The 23,870-nt window shown below is 39.9% G+C and overlaps 1 gene segment (V, D, J or C); it reads left to right on the top strand.

Moving 5' to 3' along the window:
- Positions 1-6,564: 6,564 nt before the first annotated feature.
- On the top strand, positions 6,565-10,634 carry LOC138223994 (Ig kappa chain V region K29-213-like). The segment is given in 2 exon segments: positions 6,565-6,637; positions 10,303-10,634. Coding segments are annotated over 2 exon segments (402 nt in total).
- The last annotated feature ends 13,236 nt before the right edge of the window (positions 10,635-23,870 follow it).

Genomic DNA, 23,870 nt, shown 5'->3' with positions numbered 1-23,870 from the left:
GAGATTTGCAGTGTTATTTTAAATTATCTTTTCAAACTAGAAAACTGGATTGAAAGGTTTGCAAGGTGATGGTACAAATTTGTAGTTGGCATTTCAGGAATTGTAACATAATCAAATTGTATTTCTAGTAAGACATTTACTTGTTTATTTTGTTCCAGGTTCCAGTGGCCAGATTACTGTGACTCAGACTCCATCAGGTTTTGTTACTTGAAACAAAATAATAAACCAATAAACCAATAATAAAAGCTTTCAGAAGTAACTTAATGGGAAGGAATGGTTTCCTCAGCTGTAATATCTGAAGTCTTATTAGAATGAGAATTAGATCTGATTTGGTGATTTAATGGAGGAAGCTGAAGCATCATCATACCATAAGGATGAAGGTGACTTTCACTGTCCAGGATGACTTGAATGAACTGGATTGACCATTCTTAATAATGCCAAGACATTGAGTCTGAACAGAATACTGAGGGAATTAACTAAAAGTTTTACTAAAAGTTTGGATTATATCTTGTTGACTATGTATCTCTTTACTTATATTTTACTAACTCCGTCTCAAGATGTCTGGTCTCAAAAGATAACATACCGTAGTGTAGCCGCATGGTGTCTTTAAGCATAGCTTGCATAGTTCCGAGGGAAATGACCGAATGGCCTCTCTCCTGGAACACATGATCTATTCATTAGAAGGGGCTGCTTGTCATGCAAGCCAGCAGTAAAGAAAATGTATGTACTGGTCAGCTTTCTAAAATGACCATATTTGACACAAAGTGAAAATCAAAATCAGCTTTACACTTTAGCCAAACCAACTCTGATTAACCCTAAACTCTGATTAGGGTTATTAAGAATTCTTTGTGGTACAAAAGACAGAGATAAAAAGAAAAAAATAACATTAATGTATCAATACAAAATACTCTTACATCCCAGTGTGTGGTCTGTGTTTTTGTTATGTTCCACGCTTCTGACCTTATAATAATAATAATAATTGCTTACACTTATATAGCGCTTTTCTGGACACTCCACTCAAAGCGCTTTACAGGTAATGGGGACTCCCCTCCACCACCACCAATGTGCAGCATCCACCTGGAAATGCGACGCCAGCCATAGTGCGCCAGAACGCTCACCACACATCAGATAGTGGAGAGCAGAGTAATGTAGCCAGTTCATAGAGGGGGATTATTAGGAGACCATGATTGGTAAGGGCCAATGGGAAATTTGGCCAGGACGCCGGGGTTACACCCCTACTCTTTTCTAGAAACGCCCTGGGATTTTTAATGACCACAGAGTCAGGACCTTGGTTTTACATCTCATCCGAAGGATGGCACCTGTTTACAGTATAGTGTCCCCGTCACTATACTGGGGCATTAGGACCCACATGGACTGCAGGGTGAGCACCCCCTGCTGGCCCCACTTACACCTCTTCCAGCAGCAACCTTAATTTTTCCCAGGAGGTCTCCCATCCAGGTACTGACCAGGCTCACACCTGCTTAGCTTCAGTGGGTTGCCAGTTGTGAGTTGCAGGGTGATAAGGCTGCTGGCAACCGCTTTGATTGTTCTCCCTACCCCATTGGCCCACCATTACACTGTTGTTTCTGTATGACATCGTCTTCATTCAGCTTCTCGACCAATCACAACTCATCTTATTCAGTATATAACATGAAGGTTTTCAGAAGGAAGGAGCCTTTCGTTTAACTTCAGTCCCACTCGGCTTTGGGTTTCGCTTCACTTTTGGTTTTTGCTTCGGCTTCGTTTTGCTTCTTGTGTGTGTTTTCTTATAGCTTTGGCTTTGTTAGTTAGTTAGATTGTGTTTATTCTTGTTTCGCCATTTCCTTGCCGAAACCTGTTATTGTATCAACCTCTGTGTTCTTTTGTACCCTGTTACTTGTCTACTCTTGTTTGTATTCGTAGTTCACTTGTATATTTGAGTGAACTTTAGTGTATAGGGTTAGTTTAGGTTGTTGGGTACACTTTACACACGTAGTTGATTTTTGTATTAGTCACACTAGTTTAGTATGGGTGAGTGCCGTTTGTCTTGTATGGTTTTGGTAGTCAGTGAAGGCTAGTTAGGGTGTTTGAAGATGCTGAAGACCGTGTGTTTCAGGTTTTCTTTTGTAGTCAGGTTAACTTTCCCTCACTTTCTTAGCCAGCTCCATTTTGTTTGTTATTTTCTTTTCTTTGACACCACTGTAGTTCCCTTACCCTGTGTGTTACTGTGTCCAATTACAAACCAGTCACTTATTCACCTTAAAATCATCACTTTGGCACCGACCCTTGTTATCACGCTTCCTAAGTCCCTCACCAGAACCCACCTGCATCCACAAATTATCCTAAATGTTACACCCCTTTACCCCTAGACACTTGGGGTGGTAACACTACATTACAGTGAAAATAGAGATCCAACAACTTAACAATACATAGGTTTACTGTATATCAATGTAAAAAATTTAAAAAAGCAATTATAACAGCTCTGTAGCTGTTCTCAGCCTCAGTCCTCTGTGGTTTCTTTCAATTAACCACACCACCTCCTGTACAATAGAAAGAGGATTTTGCCCAGGTGCGTACTGTATCACTGTATGAGATGGAAGCTAAATCTCTGCTCTCAGTAGTAATCTTCTTCATTTACTGCCTACAGCATGTAATTTGTGTCATACAAATGTCAGAGTGTCAGGGATCCGGCAGGTAGTTTTCCGAGGATCTTGTGTTGCAGTGAATTCTGCGGGATGCAGAGGCAAACAATCCAAAATCATAATCCAGAAGCAAGGTCGATAAGAGAAGTTAGAGATCAGTTAACCAGAAAGAGCAGAGATAAACCGAAAAGACAATCCAAAAGGTGAAATCCAAGAGACGAGATCAAAAGCAAAAAGTCCAAAAACTGGGAAATCCAACAAGACAAAATGCGCACTAGAAAACTCTAAAGGAGGCTTTTCAATAGTGAGCCAGGTCTGGTGCGTGAGGGAACTTTAAATAGTGAAGAGAGAGGGATGTGGTAGGATAATTGGTTCAAGAGTGAGAATCTGTGGAATCTGGTGACTGTGAGAATGTGATGGGTTCAGTTAGGAATGAAAGCGTGAAACTGTGGGTTTGGGAATGTAATGGGGTTTGCGAGGGCAAGTGTGGGGCGTGACAAGAGTCCAGGTGTCTGTGTCGGGGAAGTCCCTTTATTACAACCACCAAACTCGAAAATAAGTAACTAAAGATGGTCTATTATACTGTGAAACACACAAGCTAAAGTGACACTCCCCCTAATAGTAATACATACATATGTCTATATATGGATATACATCACATGAAGTTCATGCAAAGATTAGTGAAACAAACTGTTTAGCCCACTGCCCATATAACTGTGTCTCAGTGAGTTTACCTAGTGATACATGACAAACTGCTCAAATGTACTAATAAGCAGAATTTTCCTGTATAAATATCTGAGCGAAAAGTTTAAAATAAACATGCAGAATAAGAATCTTTTATCTAAGATCATGTCTCTTGTTTTATTGACAGAAACAAGTTCCGTATTTACATTCTGGGTGTAAAGCCAATGTTAGACCACACAAGTCTTGTACATGTTTTGTTCCTTCACCATAGACACATGACCAGACAAGAAGCCTGATCACCTGTGGTCTATTTTCAGCACTTCAGCCTGGTGCAGGCTACTTAAGATCAGGTTATACTGCACTCAGCACTCTGGCAAAGAGACATTTCGAGAATCTGTTTCTGAGCATCATGCTAGCCCGGGACCTGGATGCGCCTGGCACCGTTATGCTTTTAGTTTCTGTTTCTTGTTCCCGTTCCAGTGCCCCATGCCTGTTCCTGTTTTTAAATAGTCTGTCTCGGATGGATCGCCTGGCTTTGGACTTTTGCCCTTTTTGGATTTCCCGTTCGTCTCATCCCTGGATCGTTTGCCTTGGCCACACCTCCCCCGACCACCAGCACTCCATGGGCATGCCCCCCTGTCTTCATTCTCGAATCCTGCATGACTTTTTTCCCAGTGGTTTCTCACTCAATTCCGGATCATGTTGTCTGCATAGGGCCTGGAAAGAACTCTTTCCTGACAACTGTGGAGAGAAAGGCTTTTAGTGTTTTCTGTTTCTAGTTAAAAAAATGGTAAAGTTGCCCCATGTTAATCTCATTGTGAGTTGGTGTCTTTCCCTTGATCATAATTTACTGTACATTGAATTGAACCCAGATTGAAAGTCCGCAGCCTTGTAACTGAGCAGCCCAGTGTCCAACTACTGTACCAGCCCACTGCCTCTACCTAACGCACAGGGTTCATCTAAACAAAGAGAACTATGGAGAGGAGCCTGATTAAGCAAGAAGATGTCATTTTGATGACTTCATTTATCAGTTTCACTTCAAAAGTTCAGACCTTTCACAGGAAATAATTATTTCAAAATGAATTTCTTGTTGGTGGCAGTGAAAACTGAAATACTTCAGCAGAACACTGGATATTTCTCAGGGAGACACTCCAGGGTTTGAGTGACTGACCTGGTGTAGGTATCTGGGCTGGTGTAGTAAGATTAATGTATTGTAGTAGTAGTGTTCACTGTTTTCCCAGGAAGAATTTGTCAGAGAGATACGCTGGGGCTAAGTGACTGACACTAGGCCTGGATATTGCTGATTGTTCCAGAGAGGAGATGAGTAGAACTGGAGGAGGAATTGAATGCCTCTTTGGGATTAATGAGAAGATTAGAGTTATCATGAGCGACCGTTAAGGATATTGTCACGCCCTCTGTAGCCAGACGGCGCTCCTACTCTGTCCTGTCCCTAGTTTCCTGTGCTTTGCTCTCCTTCCGGTGTCTCTCTCTCTGGGGCTATATATTTCCGGGTCACTTATTCTGCTTGGCTCAGCATTGACGTTCGGATGTCCTGAGACCCGCCTAGCACCAGGTCACCACTCTGTCCGTGGCCTGAGGGTATAGGTTTCTATACGGCACTCCAGGACTCTTTGCACTGCTGAGGCCGGGCTAACTCCCCGTTCGCATAGGTCTTTTTCGTTCTCCTGCCTCTCCACGGTTTGTCCCTTCCGACATCCATGACAGATATGGAATAGCACAGATATGATACTAAGCCTTCCTGTAAGTTGTTAGCATTAAAGTTCTGTTCTCTGCACACCTGTACGCTGGAATCTATAAAGAGCCTCAAACTAGAACATGACATAATTTAGATTATTGCAGACAATAAAACAAAAGACCAAGCACCATATTCATAATGTTCTTATTCATTTAGTGTGGACAGTTGTTTAAAACATGTGAAATGAACCAAGATTTGTTCATTCTGTCACAGTACCTGAGTATGTGCCTCTAATTATACCAACCGCTCGGGTATATTGCTAGAAATCACTTACAAGTTGAGGGTTATGAATAATTATTTCACTTATTGACTTAACCTCTCATTCAGGTCCTGATTTTCACTATTTTTGTATCCCCCCATTTGTAACAATATCATCATGTTTCAGACATAAATCCTTCAGAAATAACACACCATCCTTCTGCTTTAACAGTAGTGTCCATGTACTGTACCTTCTTTGGAAATGTAGCTGATGGAAAGGCATTTTGACATGAAACAATATATATCACAAAATAAAAATAGACATTTAGAAATGCAAAAAAGCTGTTAAAATATTTTATCTGATGGCAAATAATGGCTATTTTTTTGGCATTATATTTTTATAATTTATTTTTTGGCAATTCAATTGCAAAGCCTTTGAAATTTAAATACTGAAATACTTATTTTAAATACTGAGTCACAACAATGTGCCAACTGGACTCCGGAGGTAAGATGATGATGAACAACAAATTGTTATAATATAATAATTAAAATTGCTTGTGAGAAACATTTTTTAATTTATGTGCCTAAATTTCCATTTCCAAATGTCTGGCAACAGGACGCTGGAAATGAAAAAGTAACAAGTAATGAAAGAATGCTTTCTTGCTGTAAATATTGTATTGATTGATTTACCTAATAAAACATATTTTCTACATTTCCATGTATTTCATATTTCTTTTTTTTATCAACCTCTTGTGATTATGTTAGTGTTAAGATAGTTGGACTAAAATTAACTTTACTAATTAGTTAAATGAAATACTAGACTGACGTTTGTTTCAGTCCTCACTTTGAGCAAAGAGCCCCAGTGTCCCCAGCGGTAGAATCAGTGGCATCATTGTCCTGTGTGTGTCAGTGACTCTGAAAGGGCTGAACACTGACTGATCCACACTGTGAGTCTTAACTAAACACAAAAGTAATTGGCATACGCTGAATTTCATTAGAAACAAGAAAACATGAGGTACAACTGATAGGTTTTTTTAGCTGTATTGACTCCTGGAATATGCCTGTGATAAAGAAAACCTTGTTTTGTTTATCATTCAGAATGATGCAAGATCAGATTCTAATAGACATGTTTTTACAGACCTTTGTGCACGAACTGTGTTTACAGCTCATTTTGGCTAAAAGTCCTGCCCTGTCAAGGAAGACAATTTGCATAGAAGAGACACTTTGCATTGGCAGCACATGCTTCAGTGCTCTGGGAGTGTTTATAGCCCTGTGAGTTTAACACTTCATGACTGAGAGCTGCCCTTCATGGCAACTGAGCCCACAGCAACAATGACTTTCATCACCATCTTCATCTGGACACTTGTCTTCTTTCATGGTGAGGAGCCATGAAAATAATGCAAAGTAACACAATTCAAGGAGATTTGCAATGTAATTTTATATTATCTTTTCAAACTAGAAAACTGGATTGAAAGGTTTGCAAGGTGATAGCACAAATTTGTAGTAGGCATTTCAGGAATTGTAACATAATCAAATTGTATTTCTAGTGAGACATTTACTTGTTTATTTTGTTCCAGGTTCCAGTGGACAGGTTACTGTGACTCAGACTCCATCAGTGACATCTGCTCTCCCATCACAGACAGTCACTGTGAGCTGTAAGACCAGCAGTTCTGTGGGTACCTGTTATTGTGGTAGTAGTAGCTCAAGTGGCCCCTGTCTTGCTTGGTATCATCAGAAAACTGGAGAAGCTCCTAAACTCCTGATATGTGGAGCAACATATCGTCAGTCTGGGATTCCAAGTCGTTTCAGTGGCAGTGGGTCAGGAACAGCCTTTACACTGACAATCACTGGAGTCCAGGCTGAAGATGCAGGAGATTATTACTGTCAGCAGGGCTACAGTGGGTATCACAGTGATACATGTCTGTACAAAAACCTCCCTCATCTCTACAGGAGCTGCTCTGGCTCATCAACAGGAACCACAGAGGACTGAGGCTGAGAACAGCTGCAGAGCTGCTTCATCTGCACTGAAGAGCACTGGGTTTGTGCATCATTAAATATTGAGTTCTAAACACATAAATAATTTGTAGATAAGATCACTTTATTAGCCTTATACAATTTCTTGCATTAGGAATTTATCTTTTCGCATACCCCAGCTTGCTCTCCATGAGACACACAGATGGGGAGAGAGAAGCCTGGGGTCAGAGCGCAGGGTCAGCCATTTATACGGCGCCCCTGTAGCAGCTGGGGTTAAGGGTCTTGCTTAGGGACCCAACAGAGTAGATTTCCTCTGCCGGCCGCGGAATTCGAACAGGCAACTTATTACAAGTGAACTGAGCACAAATAAAATTGTAAATAATGTGTTAAACTTTTACCTTAATGTTATAGTCAGTATTTTTACCCAAATGACTTCTAAACGTATCTACGGTATGTTTTTAAATGAAACCGAAGATGAAAAATAAAGAATTATTTGTACTTTTAACAGCTATGTAGAAAATATTTTTATACATTCTTCATATCAAATAAATGTATATCCCTTTAGCATTTTCAGTGATATTAAATGTTTATCATTTATACGTATATTTTACTTTTCCAATAAAACAAGTGGTAACTTCCATCACTAAGAAGAGAAAGAAAAAGTTGCTGTTCAGGCAGTAGAGTTAATTTATTATGAATATGTTGGACTGACTGTGCACAGGACACTGTCACTCTTACCGATCCAATCAGACGAAGCAGGAGCCTGAAGACACTGAAGCTCTGGGTGGTTCACATTCTGTTGTGTTTACAGTCAAATAGAACCACATTAAATGAAGTCTGTATTTCTCAACTCTGGCCACAAGAGGGAGACAGATCACTGCTACCTGCACTGTACAATCGCACATTGATAAAGCCAACAGAATGGCCTGCAGTTCTCACCCTTGTCAATCCAGTTCCTTCATTACTGGCATTTGTCTCCACTATTCCAGTCGTTTAATTTCTTTCGAAGACCCTGAAGAAGGATTCCTAAAATGTCTCAAATTAAAATATTTTAATATACACAATTTTCCTTTTTATATACAATATGAACATCTGCCTACACAATTTTCTATCATACACTCAGTTCAATTCTGATAATCTGAAAGTAATTGTTTATACACTCTGTAACAGAAAGAAAGCCCAAACACTTGCTGTCCAATGTTGTTTTTGAGACACATAAATCTGTTTATGAATCTGGAAAAGTACAATTAGGTTATTAAAGTCTCATACAGGCTCTCACTGTTTCTGCTTTCTGTGCCGACAGTGACCCTCTGTAATATCTCAGATCATCCTGAGCCCACAGTCCACACACAATCACAACAGTCTGTAGATAAGAAATTCTCCAGTCCTATCTGTAGTTATTATTCTCATATAAAAGACAAATGTACCCTGTTTTATCTGACATCTTGGCATCTGTTTCTAAAGTCTTCATGTTTAAGATATGAGGTTTTTCTGTAAATCAGCCAGTTTCACACATTCAGAATGCCTTTGTTTAGATACGATATGTCAATAGAATACGTGAACAAACAATACAAGTACAGACAATTCACAGTGTTTAATACAGTATATAGTCCATCACTGCAAATTTACAGCACAAATCTAACAAAGAATCATAAAACCTTTTTGTGAGTTTTCAGTCCGTTTTTTGTGTAGTTTGGTCTTGCCATTCAAGTTATTTGCAGTTGCTAAACCCTGAAATAAATGATTACTTTGTAATCAACTGTAAATTTGTAATCAATTTGTAAATAATTAGACTGGACTAGAATGGACTGTTTTCCGTATATACTGTACACCTCAAATTTTCTTACTTTCACATAGGAATGAATAGTATTAACTACAAATAACACTACACCTTCCGCCAATGATATCAGCTTTTGTTGAATGTAATGTGTGTAATGCTTGTTTTCAAGTGATTTTTCTTTTCATTTCAGAGGAACGGTGTTATGTGTGTAGGTGGTTAAATGTTCGCAAAATCTTCAATGAAGACACATGCTGTGAAGATACATACTGTACATACTTTACTGTCAAGCCTCTCCATCACTTTTCTATGGGATTCAAGTCTGGGCTTTGACTGGGACTGGAACACTCAAGGACTTTCAGTCTCTTCTTGTGAGACCTCTTCAGTGTGGCTCTGGATTTGTGCTTCAAGTCATTGTGCCAACGAAGAGTGTATTTTCTATTCATTTTCGATTAATTATTAATTAGCATACAAGTTAGTTACTGTATCTGTAGAGACTAGAATATTGTCAATGTGTGAACAATGACTCCAGTCTCAGACACAGAACAGCTTCATAATGGCATTTCTAATCCCTTTCCTGCTTCTCCTGCTGCTCAGTGTGGAAGATGGGTCTTATCTTGGGGTCTGGATGAAATGATGCACATTCCAGTACATAATGATGAACGTCACTATACTTAAAGAAAAAAGTCATTTTCATCTAATCTGTGCCTCTTGAACACTTACTGCCCTTTTAAATTCAACTTAACAGACAGTGACATCATACTGTACATACTGATAAGAATATGGCTCTGATGTATTGCAATAAAATTATAATTTTTCATAATTTTCATATTCACCTCCTTCATACTTTAATCATCACAACTGAAAGGACAGGAGCACCATACATGCAGTATGTAAGAGTATAAGAACAGGTTTCAGCTAAAAATGTAATCAAGTCACAAACAATTTCTCAAAATAACAGCAGAAAAAAAAGCACAATATGTCGTCAGTTGATTTTACCTGATTATGTTCTCCATAGAAATCCTCAACTCTTTTGTTCATGGAAATTTTAATGCTTATCTTTCTCCATTCAAAGATAAAATATTTTCTTATGTGTCCCTGATTCAAAATAAACTAATTTGCATAGAAGAGACACTTTGCATTGGCAGCACATGCTTCAGTGCTCTGGGAGTGTTTATATATATAGCAGAAAGATTTTGTAAATCTTTACGGTAAACAAATATTGTACTACATATTTAAACAATATTCTAGTATAACTTTCAGTATTTCTTGTTCTGTCTTGTTCCTTTCAGAGTCCAGTGGACAGGTTACTGTGACTCAGACTCCATCAGTGAGATCAGTTCTCCCAGGACAGACAGTCACTGTGAGCTGTAAGACCAGCAGTCCAGTTTACAGTAGCTCAGCAGGTGAACGCATGGCCTGGTACCATCAAAAATCTGAAGGAGCTCCTAGGCTTCTGATTTATGTAGTAAATAAACTAAACTCTGGGACCCCAAGTCGTTTCAGTGGCAGTGGATCTGGGACTGACTTCACTCTGACCATCACAGGAGTCCAGCCTGAAGATGCAGCAGATTATTACTGTCAAAGTTTACACAACATTAACAGTTACTGGCCATGCACATAGTGTTATACAGCCGTACAAAAACCTCCCTCAGCAGGACTGCACGGCGACTGCTCTGCTGCAGCTGGGCCCTCCTGCAGGTGCTGAGAGGTAAGACAAAGAAATAGGACCCAGCCTGTGGAGGAACACAACTGAGACAAACACTGATCTTCATTAACAATGTTACTGTAGCTGCACCAAGCTTAATAATGATGTAGCTGTACATGAGTTGGAACTTATGACCTATGACTGAAGGTGATGAAAAAATGTCAAATAATACACACAACAAATTGAACGTCTATAATTGAATTCTTTAAACATATTTGTGCAACTTCCACTCAAATAGCAAATATCTGTTGATAAAAGCAGGGTTACAGAATTAACTAAATATGAGTACATTAATCTGTCTGTACAAAAACCTCCCTCAGCTCTACAGGAGCTGCTCTGGCTCATCAGCAGGTCTCAGACAGAAGAACAGCAGAGGTGCTACAGGAGAACTGAATAACACTGGGTTTGTTCATAATGTACAAATTTATATTATATTTGAATATATTTGAAAGTACTGTAGATATTTGTTATTTTACATTTTTACACATACATTTCTAATGTATCTAAGTTAATAGATATGGCAGCATGATGCACAGTGGTACTATTGTGCCTTGCAGTGCTGGTGCCCTGGATTCAATTCTGAATCTGCTGTGGAGTTTGTATGTGCTGGTGCTGGAGGAAATGCAATGACATTAGTTAAATTTTTTACAAATCATTCATCTTAGATTATCAAAGTGAATAGGAAAAGAAATGTAAATCTTTGGCATTTTTAAGTTTCACAGTTATACTAGAATAAGTTCTTATGTCATACACTCTGCAGAGATGCAACAAGTTACACACAAGGTGTATCCCTCTGGTGCTCTGAATCCCAGCAGTTTTGCAGGATGTTTTATAGTCTGAGTACAGCTCTGGTTAGCCCCTGTTATTACATCAGACTCTTTTCTTTTCCTTACCACTTTCTCTCGGGCTGTCTGGGTTACTTTTCTTTCCCTCTTCTTCTTGCTCCCCAGCAAAGCCTTTTTATTCCTTCCTAGGGAGCCAGGCATCCTGATTCTGTTATGATGCCTGGAGATCCTCACTCCATTAGCCTGAGCTCCCTGATGATTCCTAGTTCCTGGGCTCTGACTGGGACCTCTCCCTGCAGCTGTGCTGACCCGGGGCTCTGAGAGTTTAGAGGGGACTGAGATCTATATAGTACTTCACATTATAGAAATACATATATGTTCTTCAAAAATATCAAATTGATTTTTGATACACACCCCATCTTAGAGAGAGGAGTGGGGGAAAATCTGTCAGTTGTTGTGTTGTTGGGAGAAATTGCTCAGATGGGAGAGTTGAAATTTATCAGACTGTGTCTCTGTGTTTCTCTGACAAACCAGGTACACAGCTCCCTGGACCCTGATGGTGTCAGTTCAATCTCTTTGTGGCCGTTTGTTTGTTTAGTTCCTTCTGCAGCATTTAAACTTCTCCTTCAGTATCTGAAATGTGCAACGGGTACCACAGATGTAGTTTGACTGCAGGAGTGTTTCCAGGATGCTTTACATGTCATGGAAACTGTAGATGACTGGTTTAAACAATAAGGTTTTGATTTTAAATGTAAACTGTATCAGAAATGTATACTGTATCTAAATACTGTAATCCTTTCTACCTACAAATAGCTTGTTTTCAGGTACAATATTTGTGAGAAAATATGGCCTTCAAACATCTAACAGTTGTCAATCAGTGCAAACTGTATTCACACCTCCACTACACCATTCAAATTCTTGCAATACAATTTCCTTTTTTGCGAATAAATTAAATCATTGACTACAATGCAATATGCTACAGTATATCTATATAGAATAAATAAACATAAATAGATCAATATACAATACTATATCAGATACTTATCAGTATATAACCCATAAAATTAGAAATGTGATCCGTGTGTGCATTTGAAGTTTATTTTGTATCATTGTGTGTTGACAAAGATGAGCCACTCTGTGTTAGAGAAGAGGAGCCAAAGTACTGAAAGTCAGTGTATTTCTAGTTTGCAACAGTGACCTCTACTGGAATTACTGGAAAACTGCAATACATTTAATAATTTAACCTGGTGTTGCCTGACAGGCAGCACTAACCAAAACAACAAGCAAATTATCTATTTAACTATCATTAGAATACAACAAGATTACAAACTGAATGCCATCAGATAACATGAACTACATCTGCAGGAAAACATAAGGTAAACTGAGCCCTCAGGTTTGTTGACAAAAGGTACTCCTGAAATATTCCTGCTATGAAGTTGTGTTTATTGTGCATAATGAGGCAGAACCAGACATTTCTTCACAGACCTCAGTGCACAAACGTGTTTACAGCTCAGCTTGGTTAATTAATTAAGGACGACACTTTGCATTGGCAGCACATGCTTCAGTGCTCTGGGAGTGTTTATAGCCCTGTGAGTTTAACACTTCATGACCGAGAGCTGCCCTTCATGGCAACAGAACCCACAGCAACAATAACTTTTATCAGTGTCTTCATATGGACACTTGTTGTCTGTACTCGTGGCGAGTAGCAAAGAAATTAATACAAGAAGATTTGTAATTAGCAGAAATGTCATTTTAAGTGTTTCAAAAGTGAAACGTATAAAAAAAAATTTCAGGTTCATGCAGGCAGATTACTGTGACTCAGACTCCAGCAGTGAAATCTCTTTTCCCAGTACAGACAGTCACTGTCAGCTTTAAGACCAGCAGGTCTGTGTACACCTGTTATGATAGTGGCTCAAAAAACCCTTGTTTTGCTTGGTACCATCAGAAACCTGGAGAAACTATGAAACTCCTGATATACAGTATGAGGTTACATATATCATATATATGTGAATGTTTCAGTGGCAGGCAGACATTTGGGACTGACTTCACTCTGACCATCACAGGGCACCAGGCTGAAGATGCAGGAGATTATTACTGTCAGAGTAAACACAGTGGTCCTGTGTTCACACAGTGTTACATACTCAAAGAAAAACCCTGTACAAGAGCTGCTCTGGCTCATCAACAGGAACCCCAGAAAACTGAAGCAGAGAACAACTACAGACCTACTACAGGTGGACGGGGTCAGTACGTCCCTCAGTGACACATTTTTTAATCATCACCAGCCCCAATTTTTACTTTTGAAGACTTTGATTAGGAAGAGGAAACAGACAGACTGGAGAAAGAAAAACAGGCCTTAAATGACAAAATCACTGGCCACTATATACTGTGTACAAACTCAATTAATCTTCCGAGCCTTGGCCTTTCTTCAACTGTTGACACTTGTGACATATATTTTTCTGTTTTTTAGTAACCCTTGAGCTCAACTGATATAAAATAACTGTATTGAGAGCAGCTCTTCCCCTGCCTAGATGTGATCATGTCACTTGAAGGCTCAGAGCTATACAGCACCACTTCCCAGACAGCAGAGAGCTCTGCTTCTCCAGAAGACTGGGTCTCCTACAGCAGAAGAATTCTGCACTGTCTGGGGCTCAACAAGGGTGGAAAGTGTTGAGAGGTGGTTGGATAGGGAGGAGGAGGTGTGAAAAGGCCCATCTACAGCCCATCCACAGCCTGCGTGCATCAGGCAGTATTCCTGACTCTGTAATCTGGTAACTTGTTTTTGAGGTTTTATTTAATACTTTCTTGTTTACAAAAAAATATTGAAATAATCAATTCCTCACAGAGTTCATATTTAATGGGAAATTGACATAATCAAAATGACACCTTTGTTCTCAATCATGTTCCCTTTGTTTAGAGAAACCCTGTACACTTGGTAGAGGGGCTGGTAGTTGGACACTAAGCTGTTCAGTTACAAGCTTGGAGATGTTTTGTCTGGGTCCAGAATCAACACACAGTGCGGAACAAATATGCTAAAGTGAGAGACACAAGCTCAGAATGGCCATAAGATGGAGCAACTTCCCCATTTTTGAACTAGAAACAGAAAAAAACAAAATAGCTTTTCTCTCAGCAGTGTTCTCAGTGCCAGATAGGCAAAAGTCTTTCAGGGCCTGTTACAGGGGTAAAAGGGTCTTTGCACCCTTCAAGGTGTCTGGTGGTGCAGTCAGTCAGCTACAAAACTGCTTTTAGGGCTCATCATCCTTGACTTGTCTAGGAATCTAGTTCAAGTGTGTAACACCTGGCAGTGTAAACATTTCCAGCTTCAAAGCAAATGGGGGGGGTTACTGAGATGCAAGGGTCTGGATCCTGTGATCACAAGCAATCATGAAGTTCACCTTGGTTTACCTGGTTAATTAAGTTCTGGGTAAATGATTAAGTGTCATTTACCAAGTGAGGTCTTATGGATGCTGTAGATGTACTGCAGGCCTTGTATATCTACAGTACTTGTAAGCACAGTAACTTGTTGCATGTTTATGTTGTGTTTAATACACTTTGTATTTTCACTGTTAATGAATATTTGTTTAACCCAGTGTGCCTGAATTAGTATTCTTTTCACCAAAACTGTGCCAGAGAACAAGTAATCCATGTACTTCTAATTATAGCAACCACTCTGATTACTTATTTTACTTCTTGATTTATTTGCTTGGTCAATTCCTGTTATTCACCATTTTCAAAACCTTCCATTTGTAACAATTCTCTATTTTCACATAAGGACAACCACAGAGCTTGCAGCTCTACTGGATTTAAGTTGCTTCAAGGGGAACATAGTGTTTGAAAAAAACATCCTTAAAAACACAAAACACAACTGGAGCTACATTGGGATGTTTGGGTCTTAGATGCTTTTCAGGGTTTGCACAAGGCCAGTGAGTTCTGGAGATGGAAAAAATGTATTGGCTTAAAAATGTACATTCAGTGTACATTAAGTATGTTTATAAAACTGCTACAAAGCAGGTTTTGCTTTCTCTAGTTCTTTCTGCAGGGGTTCACCACCTTTTAGGCAGCCATGTCATTCTTTAAGGACACCATCTTCTTGTTCTGTGTGACAGTAAATTAGCTTCTGGTGAAATATTGTGGCCAAAACATGTTGAATGGCGCCTAATGCACTACACAAATCATTTGGATTGAAAACAGCGAATACAGGAGGGGTATCCGCTCTGATTGAAAATTCAAAATTGTGAAAAATTATTTCAGTCTTAATTTTTTAAATATCCTAGATCAAGATCTACACTTGGATCCAGGCTGGATTTGGGACAACCAATAGGAGTTGAAATTTAATTGCCTCAAGAACAGGAGACAACTGTTTACACCCAGTTGTCTGGAACAAGCTGCTGTCACAGCTGTGGTGTTAAAGACGATTCTATTCAAGATGCAGGATGAGCAATTTGGATCATCAAAAATGACCACTGATTCAACCAATCGCTTAGCTGGAGCAAACTGGGTGAAATGCATTCTAAAAGGGCACAACAGCAGTGGACTAACAAGGATTTCAACACACAGCCTACCAGTTAGCTAAGTAGAACTGAGAAAGCAAGATGAGCCTACTAGCCTCCTCGTCTTCCTTGTGTCTCTGAGCTATTTGTACCATCTTTGACCATTTTATCTGAGCGGTTTCCACAAGCATAAGCTATGAAACACATAGGAATGGTATTTCAGGTTCCATTTTAAGGTGAAAAGACAATTTGTAGGATGGAGGTTTTAGTAAATTTATTTTGCCACCAGAGGGCACACTCCCCCAGATTATTTCCCTGAAGTCAGAGATGTCCTGCTCAAACACTCGCTCTCCATCCCTATACAAAAAGTGCTCTAATTTAGGAGGGACTTAATCACCTGTGTCACTGTACATTAAGAAGAAGTTAACTGATGACTTATAACAGCAATTTACAGTCTGAACTTTAATCTTTCAGTCCTCCTGTGTCTGAACACACAGAGCCAAGTGGTGCTTTAAACAGACTCTCCACACTCCACTCCATTCCAACTGTGCCGAGTACAATAAGGGTTCAGCTGCTTGTGTCTCATCCTCTGCTCCTTACAAAGCTGCTCTCTGTCCAGTCCTGCTGTCCTGGGAGTGTTCATGATAAACTGCTCATCTTGCTCTGTCACAACACACAACACCAAGCTTGTGTTTCCAGCACTGACTGGCTACAAGTGCTGCCGAACCCAGGAAGATAATTTGCATAGAAGAGACACTTTGCATTGACAGCACATGCTTCAGTGCTCTGGGAGTGTTTATAGTCCGTTGAGTTTAACACTTCACGACTGAGAGCTGCCCTTCATGGCAACAGAACTCACAGCAACAATGACCTTCATCACCATCTTCCTCTGGACACTCCTCATCGCTGCTCAGGGTATAATTTAATACTTGGTTAGGTGTTGATGTAAACATATTTTTTTAAATTTGTGATGGAGTGTATAGCTGTTAGCAAATTATGTAATCAAGCTTTTCAGATATGTGTAAATAGCTAAAAGAAATTAAAGCATTGTAGTTATTAAATTCCTGCACTTGCTGTGTTTTGTCTTGTTTTCAGAATCCAGTGGACAGGTTACTGTGACTCAGACTCCAGCAGTGAAATCTGTTCTCTCTGAACAGACAGTCACTGTGAGCTGTAAGACCAGTCCTGCAGTGTATAATAACAACTACCTCTACTAGTACCAACAGAAAGCTGGAGAAGCTCCTAAACTCCTAATCTATTATGCAACTACCCGTCAGACTGGGATCCCAGAGCGTTTCAGTGGCAGTGGATCTGGGACTGACTTCACTCTGACCATCACAGGAGTCCAGGCTGAAGATGCAGCAGATTACTACTGTCAGAGTGAACACTACATCAACAGTAAAGCTCTGCTCACACAGTGTTACACAGCTGTACAAAAACCTCCCTCAGCAGGACTGCATAGCGACTGCACTGCTGCAGCTGGGACATACTGCAGATGAACTTACAAGTTTATTCTGCTTTTATAAGAGATTATTTAATACAGTCACATTATTCAAAGAACTGTGATTATGTTATTTCTCATTACAATCATGCTGACTGTGAGACAGGACAGAGAGATACCAATCACATAAGCCACCTCTGATATTCAACCAAACAGTCCATCCATCCATTTCTAATTTTCACTGTATCCAGTACGCAAAATCAAAGTAAATTTACTTGCCATTTTTGGGGTTTTGAGGAATTTTTGTGGTGTGCTTGAAATAACGGAGATACAAAAAATGATAGAAGAAAATAAAGACAATTCATAAATTACACAAACATACAAAATACAATACACAGTACAGTGGGTCCACGTCTTACGCGAGTTTGAAATAGCGTCTTTAAAATAATGCTGTATACCCTTAAGTATATTTTTGTTTGAATTATGTAGTGCGAGTCAAAATAACGAGAGCCGCATAGTTATGCTGTTGGCCGCTCGATGCGAGTGTCTCATTGGTACATTGGGAATTTTTATTTTATACATGTATTTTTATTTTATACATGTTACAAGATGATGTATTGAATTATTTAGTGTGTGTAATCTATAAAGTGTGCATCTATAGTGTGTAAGCAGTGTCAAACTTATGTGTGCGGAATGCAAATATAGCATTAACCATTATTTTAAATAGGAAGCATTTCTTTAAAATATGTGAAACTTACAATACGCGCGGGTTTCCGGAACACAACCTTCACTTAAAATTGAGAACCCTCTGTAAAACTACTTGACTTGCATTAATTGCAAAGGGTGCAAGGCAGGATACACTCTGGAAGAGAAGCCAGTCAGTTGCTAGGCAGATAGACACAAAAAGACACACAAACACTCACACTGGGGTCAATTATCGCAGCAGCCAGTTATTCTAACAATGTATTTGGACTGTGAGAGGAGACCAGAGCACCTGGTGGGAAACCCATATGAACACGGGAGGAACATTTTGCACAACCAAAATACAGAAATAAAAAGTTAATAAAAGTTTGGAAGTAAGGGATATTCTAATGGAATGTGCTAATTAGCAAAGTATGATAAAAAATCTTTAAAATGCATCAATTATATTATAATGAACAATTGGATTGCTCTGATTGAAAATGATTTTAAAAACTACAGTATCTCTATTAGCGCAATTAGGACAGCAGAAGCCTCTTCACATATAGAATCATACAGTGTACCTAAATGCCTAGATACTCTTCAATTGCCTCACAGTCAGAACGGATGTATGCACTATGTCCCACACCTGGAATAGAGGGACAGACAGAACACTAAATCGCCACACAATTGGCAGTCATATCCCTAAAGCCCTTTTAAAACCCACCTGAGATGTGGTCCCAAAGCTTCTGGTCTTATCTTAAATAACAAGTGGAACATCCTGGAAGATTCCCAACCACAAAATTACATCTTTGCAATGTCCTACAAAACAGATCGACCTTCGGGAAGTTCAGGCGCAAAAAAAAATATATATATATACAGTATGAATGCCAAAATTTGTCTTGACATGTTTGATAGTTCCTGATAGTGAAAGCATATTTACTTGTATATGTGAATAAATGTGATTTATTCTTTTTTTGTGATTTATTCAGCTTTTATTTTCAATATAAGGAACAGCTCCCAAATGGGGATGCACTTAGCTAAGCCTGGCTATCATGATCAATGGTCATCCATTGGCGCCTATATGTCTAGGGAGTGCCAGATGGACATCTGGACTGCATTCCTAAGTGTCAGTAGTAAGTGACTCATATCTCACCTTGATCAACCAATCAGGAACTGGTAGGGCAGAGTAACCCACGTGGGTCTCTGATGCCCATGAAACTTTCAGCCAATGAACGAGCTGAAGTTCCTCCAGGTAAAAACAGGCAACACAGAGAGCCTGGAGTAGGAGAATCTCAAAGGAGAATTCCAGGGGTGCGAGGAGAATTCCAGGGCAGGACGGCCCAGGAGCAGAAAGGCTCCCAAGGGCAGGACATTCTCGCAGAGCGCCTCCTGACCATCCTGAGACTCAGCCCGGACAACCACGTAACGGCCAGTGTGTCCGAGTGCCAGAACTTTCCTCTGTTCTAAGAGTCTAGAGCGGAGGTTGCCAGAGAGTAACCAGAGGATCCACCAGAGGTTAGCATCAGCAGCAAGCCTCGTGAACAGGTCGGAACTGTGGACAGCTGAATCACTATTCAGAACTAGCACTTCATCAGGAACGAACCGGTCCTCTTCCTGACCTGCTGGGACCCACAGTCATCTTTTCTCCTGTGCACAAACTCTTGCTAGTTTCAGCCAAAACTAACTAGCCGGTCTTCAGAGAGCATCAGCAGTGCACCGTCGCAAGCCGTACAGCACAGCCTGGCACGCAGCCAGAGAGCGCGGATTGGACAGCAACAAGCCTGCAACTGTTTCTTTGTGCCCGCAGGAGATCTGAATCCCCAAAGATTGGATGAGTATTCAACTTCACTGCATTACTGCTCGAGAATTCAATTGTTATCCCAACCAGTTGATATCAATTTAATTCCTAAGAGTTATGTACTTGTTTTGAGTATCTAATGTAGACGTTATAACCAAGTTCATTTACGAAACGCTCTAAATGAATGATATACTGAGCGTATGTCCTCTTGATATATGTAACTCTTTGTGATTGAATGAATATATATCTTTTGTATTCTGATCACCCTCACCATAAAATCTGTTAGGTTTACATGCATATTGTATGTATTAATAAATGTATTCTCGTGTATGAGTACCTGTGTGTGTGCGTTGTTTGAGTTATACCGCATGGTTGGTTTCTAAAGCCATTAAAAGAATCATTTTGTGATTTATGTGATTTAAATGCCCAAACCCCTACAGAACTGGTGCCTCGTGAGAGCACACTACACAGATACACAAACACAAACACTCACACACTCACACCAAGGTCCATATTCCCAGCATCGGGGGCGCTGTGGAGTTGACTAGTTTTACCAGTGTGGCCGGTTGCTGTGGAAACGCAGTCAGACAGGCAGCTGGGTTAACCTGTGAATAACCATGTCTTGCTGAACTTTAGTCTTTAAAAACAAAGTTTGTACACCATTTGATTTTCTGGTTCTGGCCACTAGGTAAACAGATGAGAGAACTTGGTTTGTCCCAGCTACAACTTATTTTTTAATATATTCGGACATGCAACATGTCGACAAAAGAAACAGTCCAATGGTCTAAGACAGCAACATAGACAGCAAAAATAACAGTTGGTTCATGAACACAATATTTCTTCTGTTGCAGAAAGAATATCTTGAACAGAATTATGTACATCACAGCTGGTGATTGGCTGAGATGCTGTCAGGTTAAGTTCTGGTACCACCCTACAGATCTCCCACTAGTGGATCTTCCTTTGGGTGATGAACAGTGGCCTTGGACCTTATGATCATGTCTAGATGACTTTCTGCTTGACATCCAGCCACCTTTGGCAAACATCCACCATGGAGAGTACTGGGTCATCACTGTCCTGTGAAAGACAAATTAATCTCCCTCACTTCCCCACACACAAAGAGCACCAGGTCACTCTGTGGCTGAGATCACAGCATGAGAGCCGTATGGAGCTTAAGACAGGGGCCTCTTTAGCTACATTCTTGTGCCCTTTCTGCTTGCTCAAGGCACACAGAGACGATTAGAAAAGTATTAGAATGCTTCTGGTACTCCTCTTTCAATGTAGAAAGAACATAATCATTTGAAAAGCTCACAGAAAATGGAATCAACAGGAAACAGATTAAACAGGTATTACGACATAAATTTAAAAATTAAAATTCAGACTGTGCTGTCAGAAACATTGTATGAGGAGATTACAAAGTAAGATGGACCTTTTATTAAAAATAATTACTATGACTTCAGATGTGAGACACTGGTAGTAATAGAATATCTGGTGAGTGGAAGGGTATTCAGAAACTAGTGTTTTGTAGCAAAAACAAAATACAAAAATAAAAAGTTAATAAAAGTTTGGTAGTAAGGGATATTCCAATAGAATCTGCTTATTAACATAGTCTGATAATAATTTGAAAACACATAATTGATTTCATAATGATTAATTGGATTGCTCTGATTGAAAATGATTAAAAAAATTATCTCTATTAGTACAATTAGCACCACAGAAGCTTCTTCACATAAAGAATCATACAGTGTGCCTAGATGCTCATCAATTACCACACAGTCAGAATGGATGTGTGCGGTCTGGCCCACACCTGGAACAGAGGGACAGACAAGAACACAAAAGAGAAGGAACTAAAGGAAAAAAGACACAGCACTCCACAACACTTGCCAATCATCATATAGTAATAGTCTTATGAATCACCAAACAATGGGCAGTCATATCTGTAAAGCCCTATTGAAACCCACCTGAGATGTGGTCCCCAAGCTTCTGGTCTGCATCTTAAATAACAACAGGAACATATCAACTCTGATGTTATTAAGTCTTATCTTGGTAATATCTGAGGGAATTATCAATTTTCCCTATCACAGCAGATCATTTCACAAATATATTCTTTTAAGACTGATGGCTTATTGTTGCATGTTCTGGTGTTGTATCAATATGTTGTACACCATGTACAGTATGTTGTGTTGCAGCCGCTATTAAGCCCTGCAGTGAACTGACAAGTTGAGCCCCAAGCGCAGGACTGCAGGGATCTTTGGGAGATCAGAGAGATGAGATGGGTGTGAGGCAGCGAGCAGGAAGCAGAGAGCGAGAGATGTGTGGGCTGACTGGGCTGGGAGCGAGTGAAGGCTGCAGTCTGCAGACTGGGACCTGTCTGTGGAGAAGGTGGGGAGATCAGTGCGAGAGGAGCTGTGTGGAAAGTAGACAGCAGGGTCACTGGGGAGAGTTCACGGTGTTGTAAGAGAAAAATAAGTTCTGGATCCTGAGATGAAGTTTAAACAACTGAGTTTATTGCATGCAAGGAACAATAAGACTGAAGTATTGTTCAGAATATAGGTACAGATCTTTCAGTTTATATAGCACATTTCAGCCGTTTCTGACGCAGTTTGTTACCATGGTTATGGGGAGAGGTCACAGTGTTCAGACAGTTACCAGACTTTGACCATTCTTAATGGTCAGTTTTAGGTTTCCTTAGTTGGGGGGTCTCTAGCTTGCATCAATAATTCTTATCATTTAACCCCCAACCCTGTCATTACTCAAAGCCTGGAATGTTTTGTGTCAAAAGAAGTCCTTGTGCAGAAAGGAATCAGTTAACCCCTTCTTCACATCTTATATCATTTTTCACCGGGAGTAAACAGACAGAGGAATAGCAGGTTCTGTAGCAAGGCCAGCGGAGGACTGGGATCCCCAAGTGCTGGCAAGAGGACCTCCATGGAAGACGAGTCTCCACTGGATCAGTGCTTTCAGAATGTTTAGAGAAAAGGCTTGTTTTTAAGAGATGAATATGCACAGTCTAAATGTGGTAGAGCTCTAACGTCAGAGTACTGATCTAGCGGTATGTGCACTACATATTATATACACATAAAAACAGACCCAACCCTTGCAGATTGCACCTGTCCTCCCAGCTCAGGCCTTTTCTAACTGTCTGTAACAGGATTTGTATACAGGAAGGAGCTTTGCATACCTGTGCTGCCTCACTGCTCATTGTCGATCAGTCACTGTTCAGCCCTTTCAAAGTCACTAACACACACAGGACAATGATGCCACTGATTCTACTGCTGGTGACACTGGGGCTCTTTGCTCAAGGTGAGGGTTAAAGAAAATATGACTCTAATTCTCTTATCTTTATTTTATTAATATTAATTTCACAATATTAACCTAAGTTTTAAAGAACTTGGTATCAATTTAGAATAAACCTAAAATTTAAAAAACATCAATAGAAATGTAGCAAATGTGTTTTCTAGGGCAAATATATTATACAAGTGTTTATATTAAGTATGTATTAATAATTAATTATTGTTGCTATTTCACCTCCAGAGTCCAGTGGGCAGATTGTTCTGACTCGGTCTCCAGCTCAGTCTGTTCTCCCAGGAAGCTCTGTCTCTATCAGGTGTACAGCCAGTCAGTCTTTTAGCAATGAGCTCAACTGGTACCTGCAGAAAGCTGGTCAGGCTCCACAGCTGTTGCACAGATGTTGCAACAAACCGTCAGTCTGGGGTTCCTGATCGATTCACTGGCAGTGGGTCTGGAACAGCCTTTACACTGACAATCACTGGAGTCCAGACTGAAGATGCAGGAGATTATTATTGTCAGCAGAGCTACAGCACTCCATTCACACAGTGACACACGTCTGTACAAAAACCTCCCTCAGCTCTACAGGAGCTCATCAACAGGAACCACAGAGGACTGAGACTGTAAAAAATATGAATATTTTTTGCTTTTAACAGCTATGTAGATAATATGTTA

Source organism: Lepisosteus oculatus, chromosome 18, assembly GCF_040954835.1.
Source record: "Lepisosteus oculatus isolate fLepOcu1 chromosome 18, fLepOcu1.hap2, whole genome shotgun sequence".
Classification (NCBI taxonomy): Eukaryota; Metazoa; Chordata; class Actinopteri; order Semionotiformes; family Lepisosteidae; genus Lepisosteus; species Lepisosteus oculatus.
The sequence above is the reverse complement of the archived record's forward strand: the minus strand, read 5'-3'. Positions and strand labels throughout refer to the sequence as shown.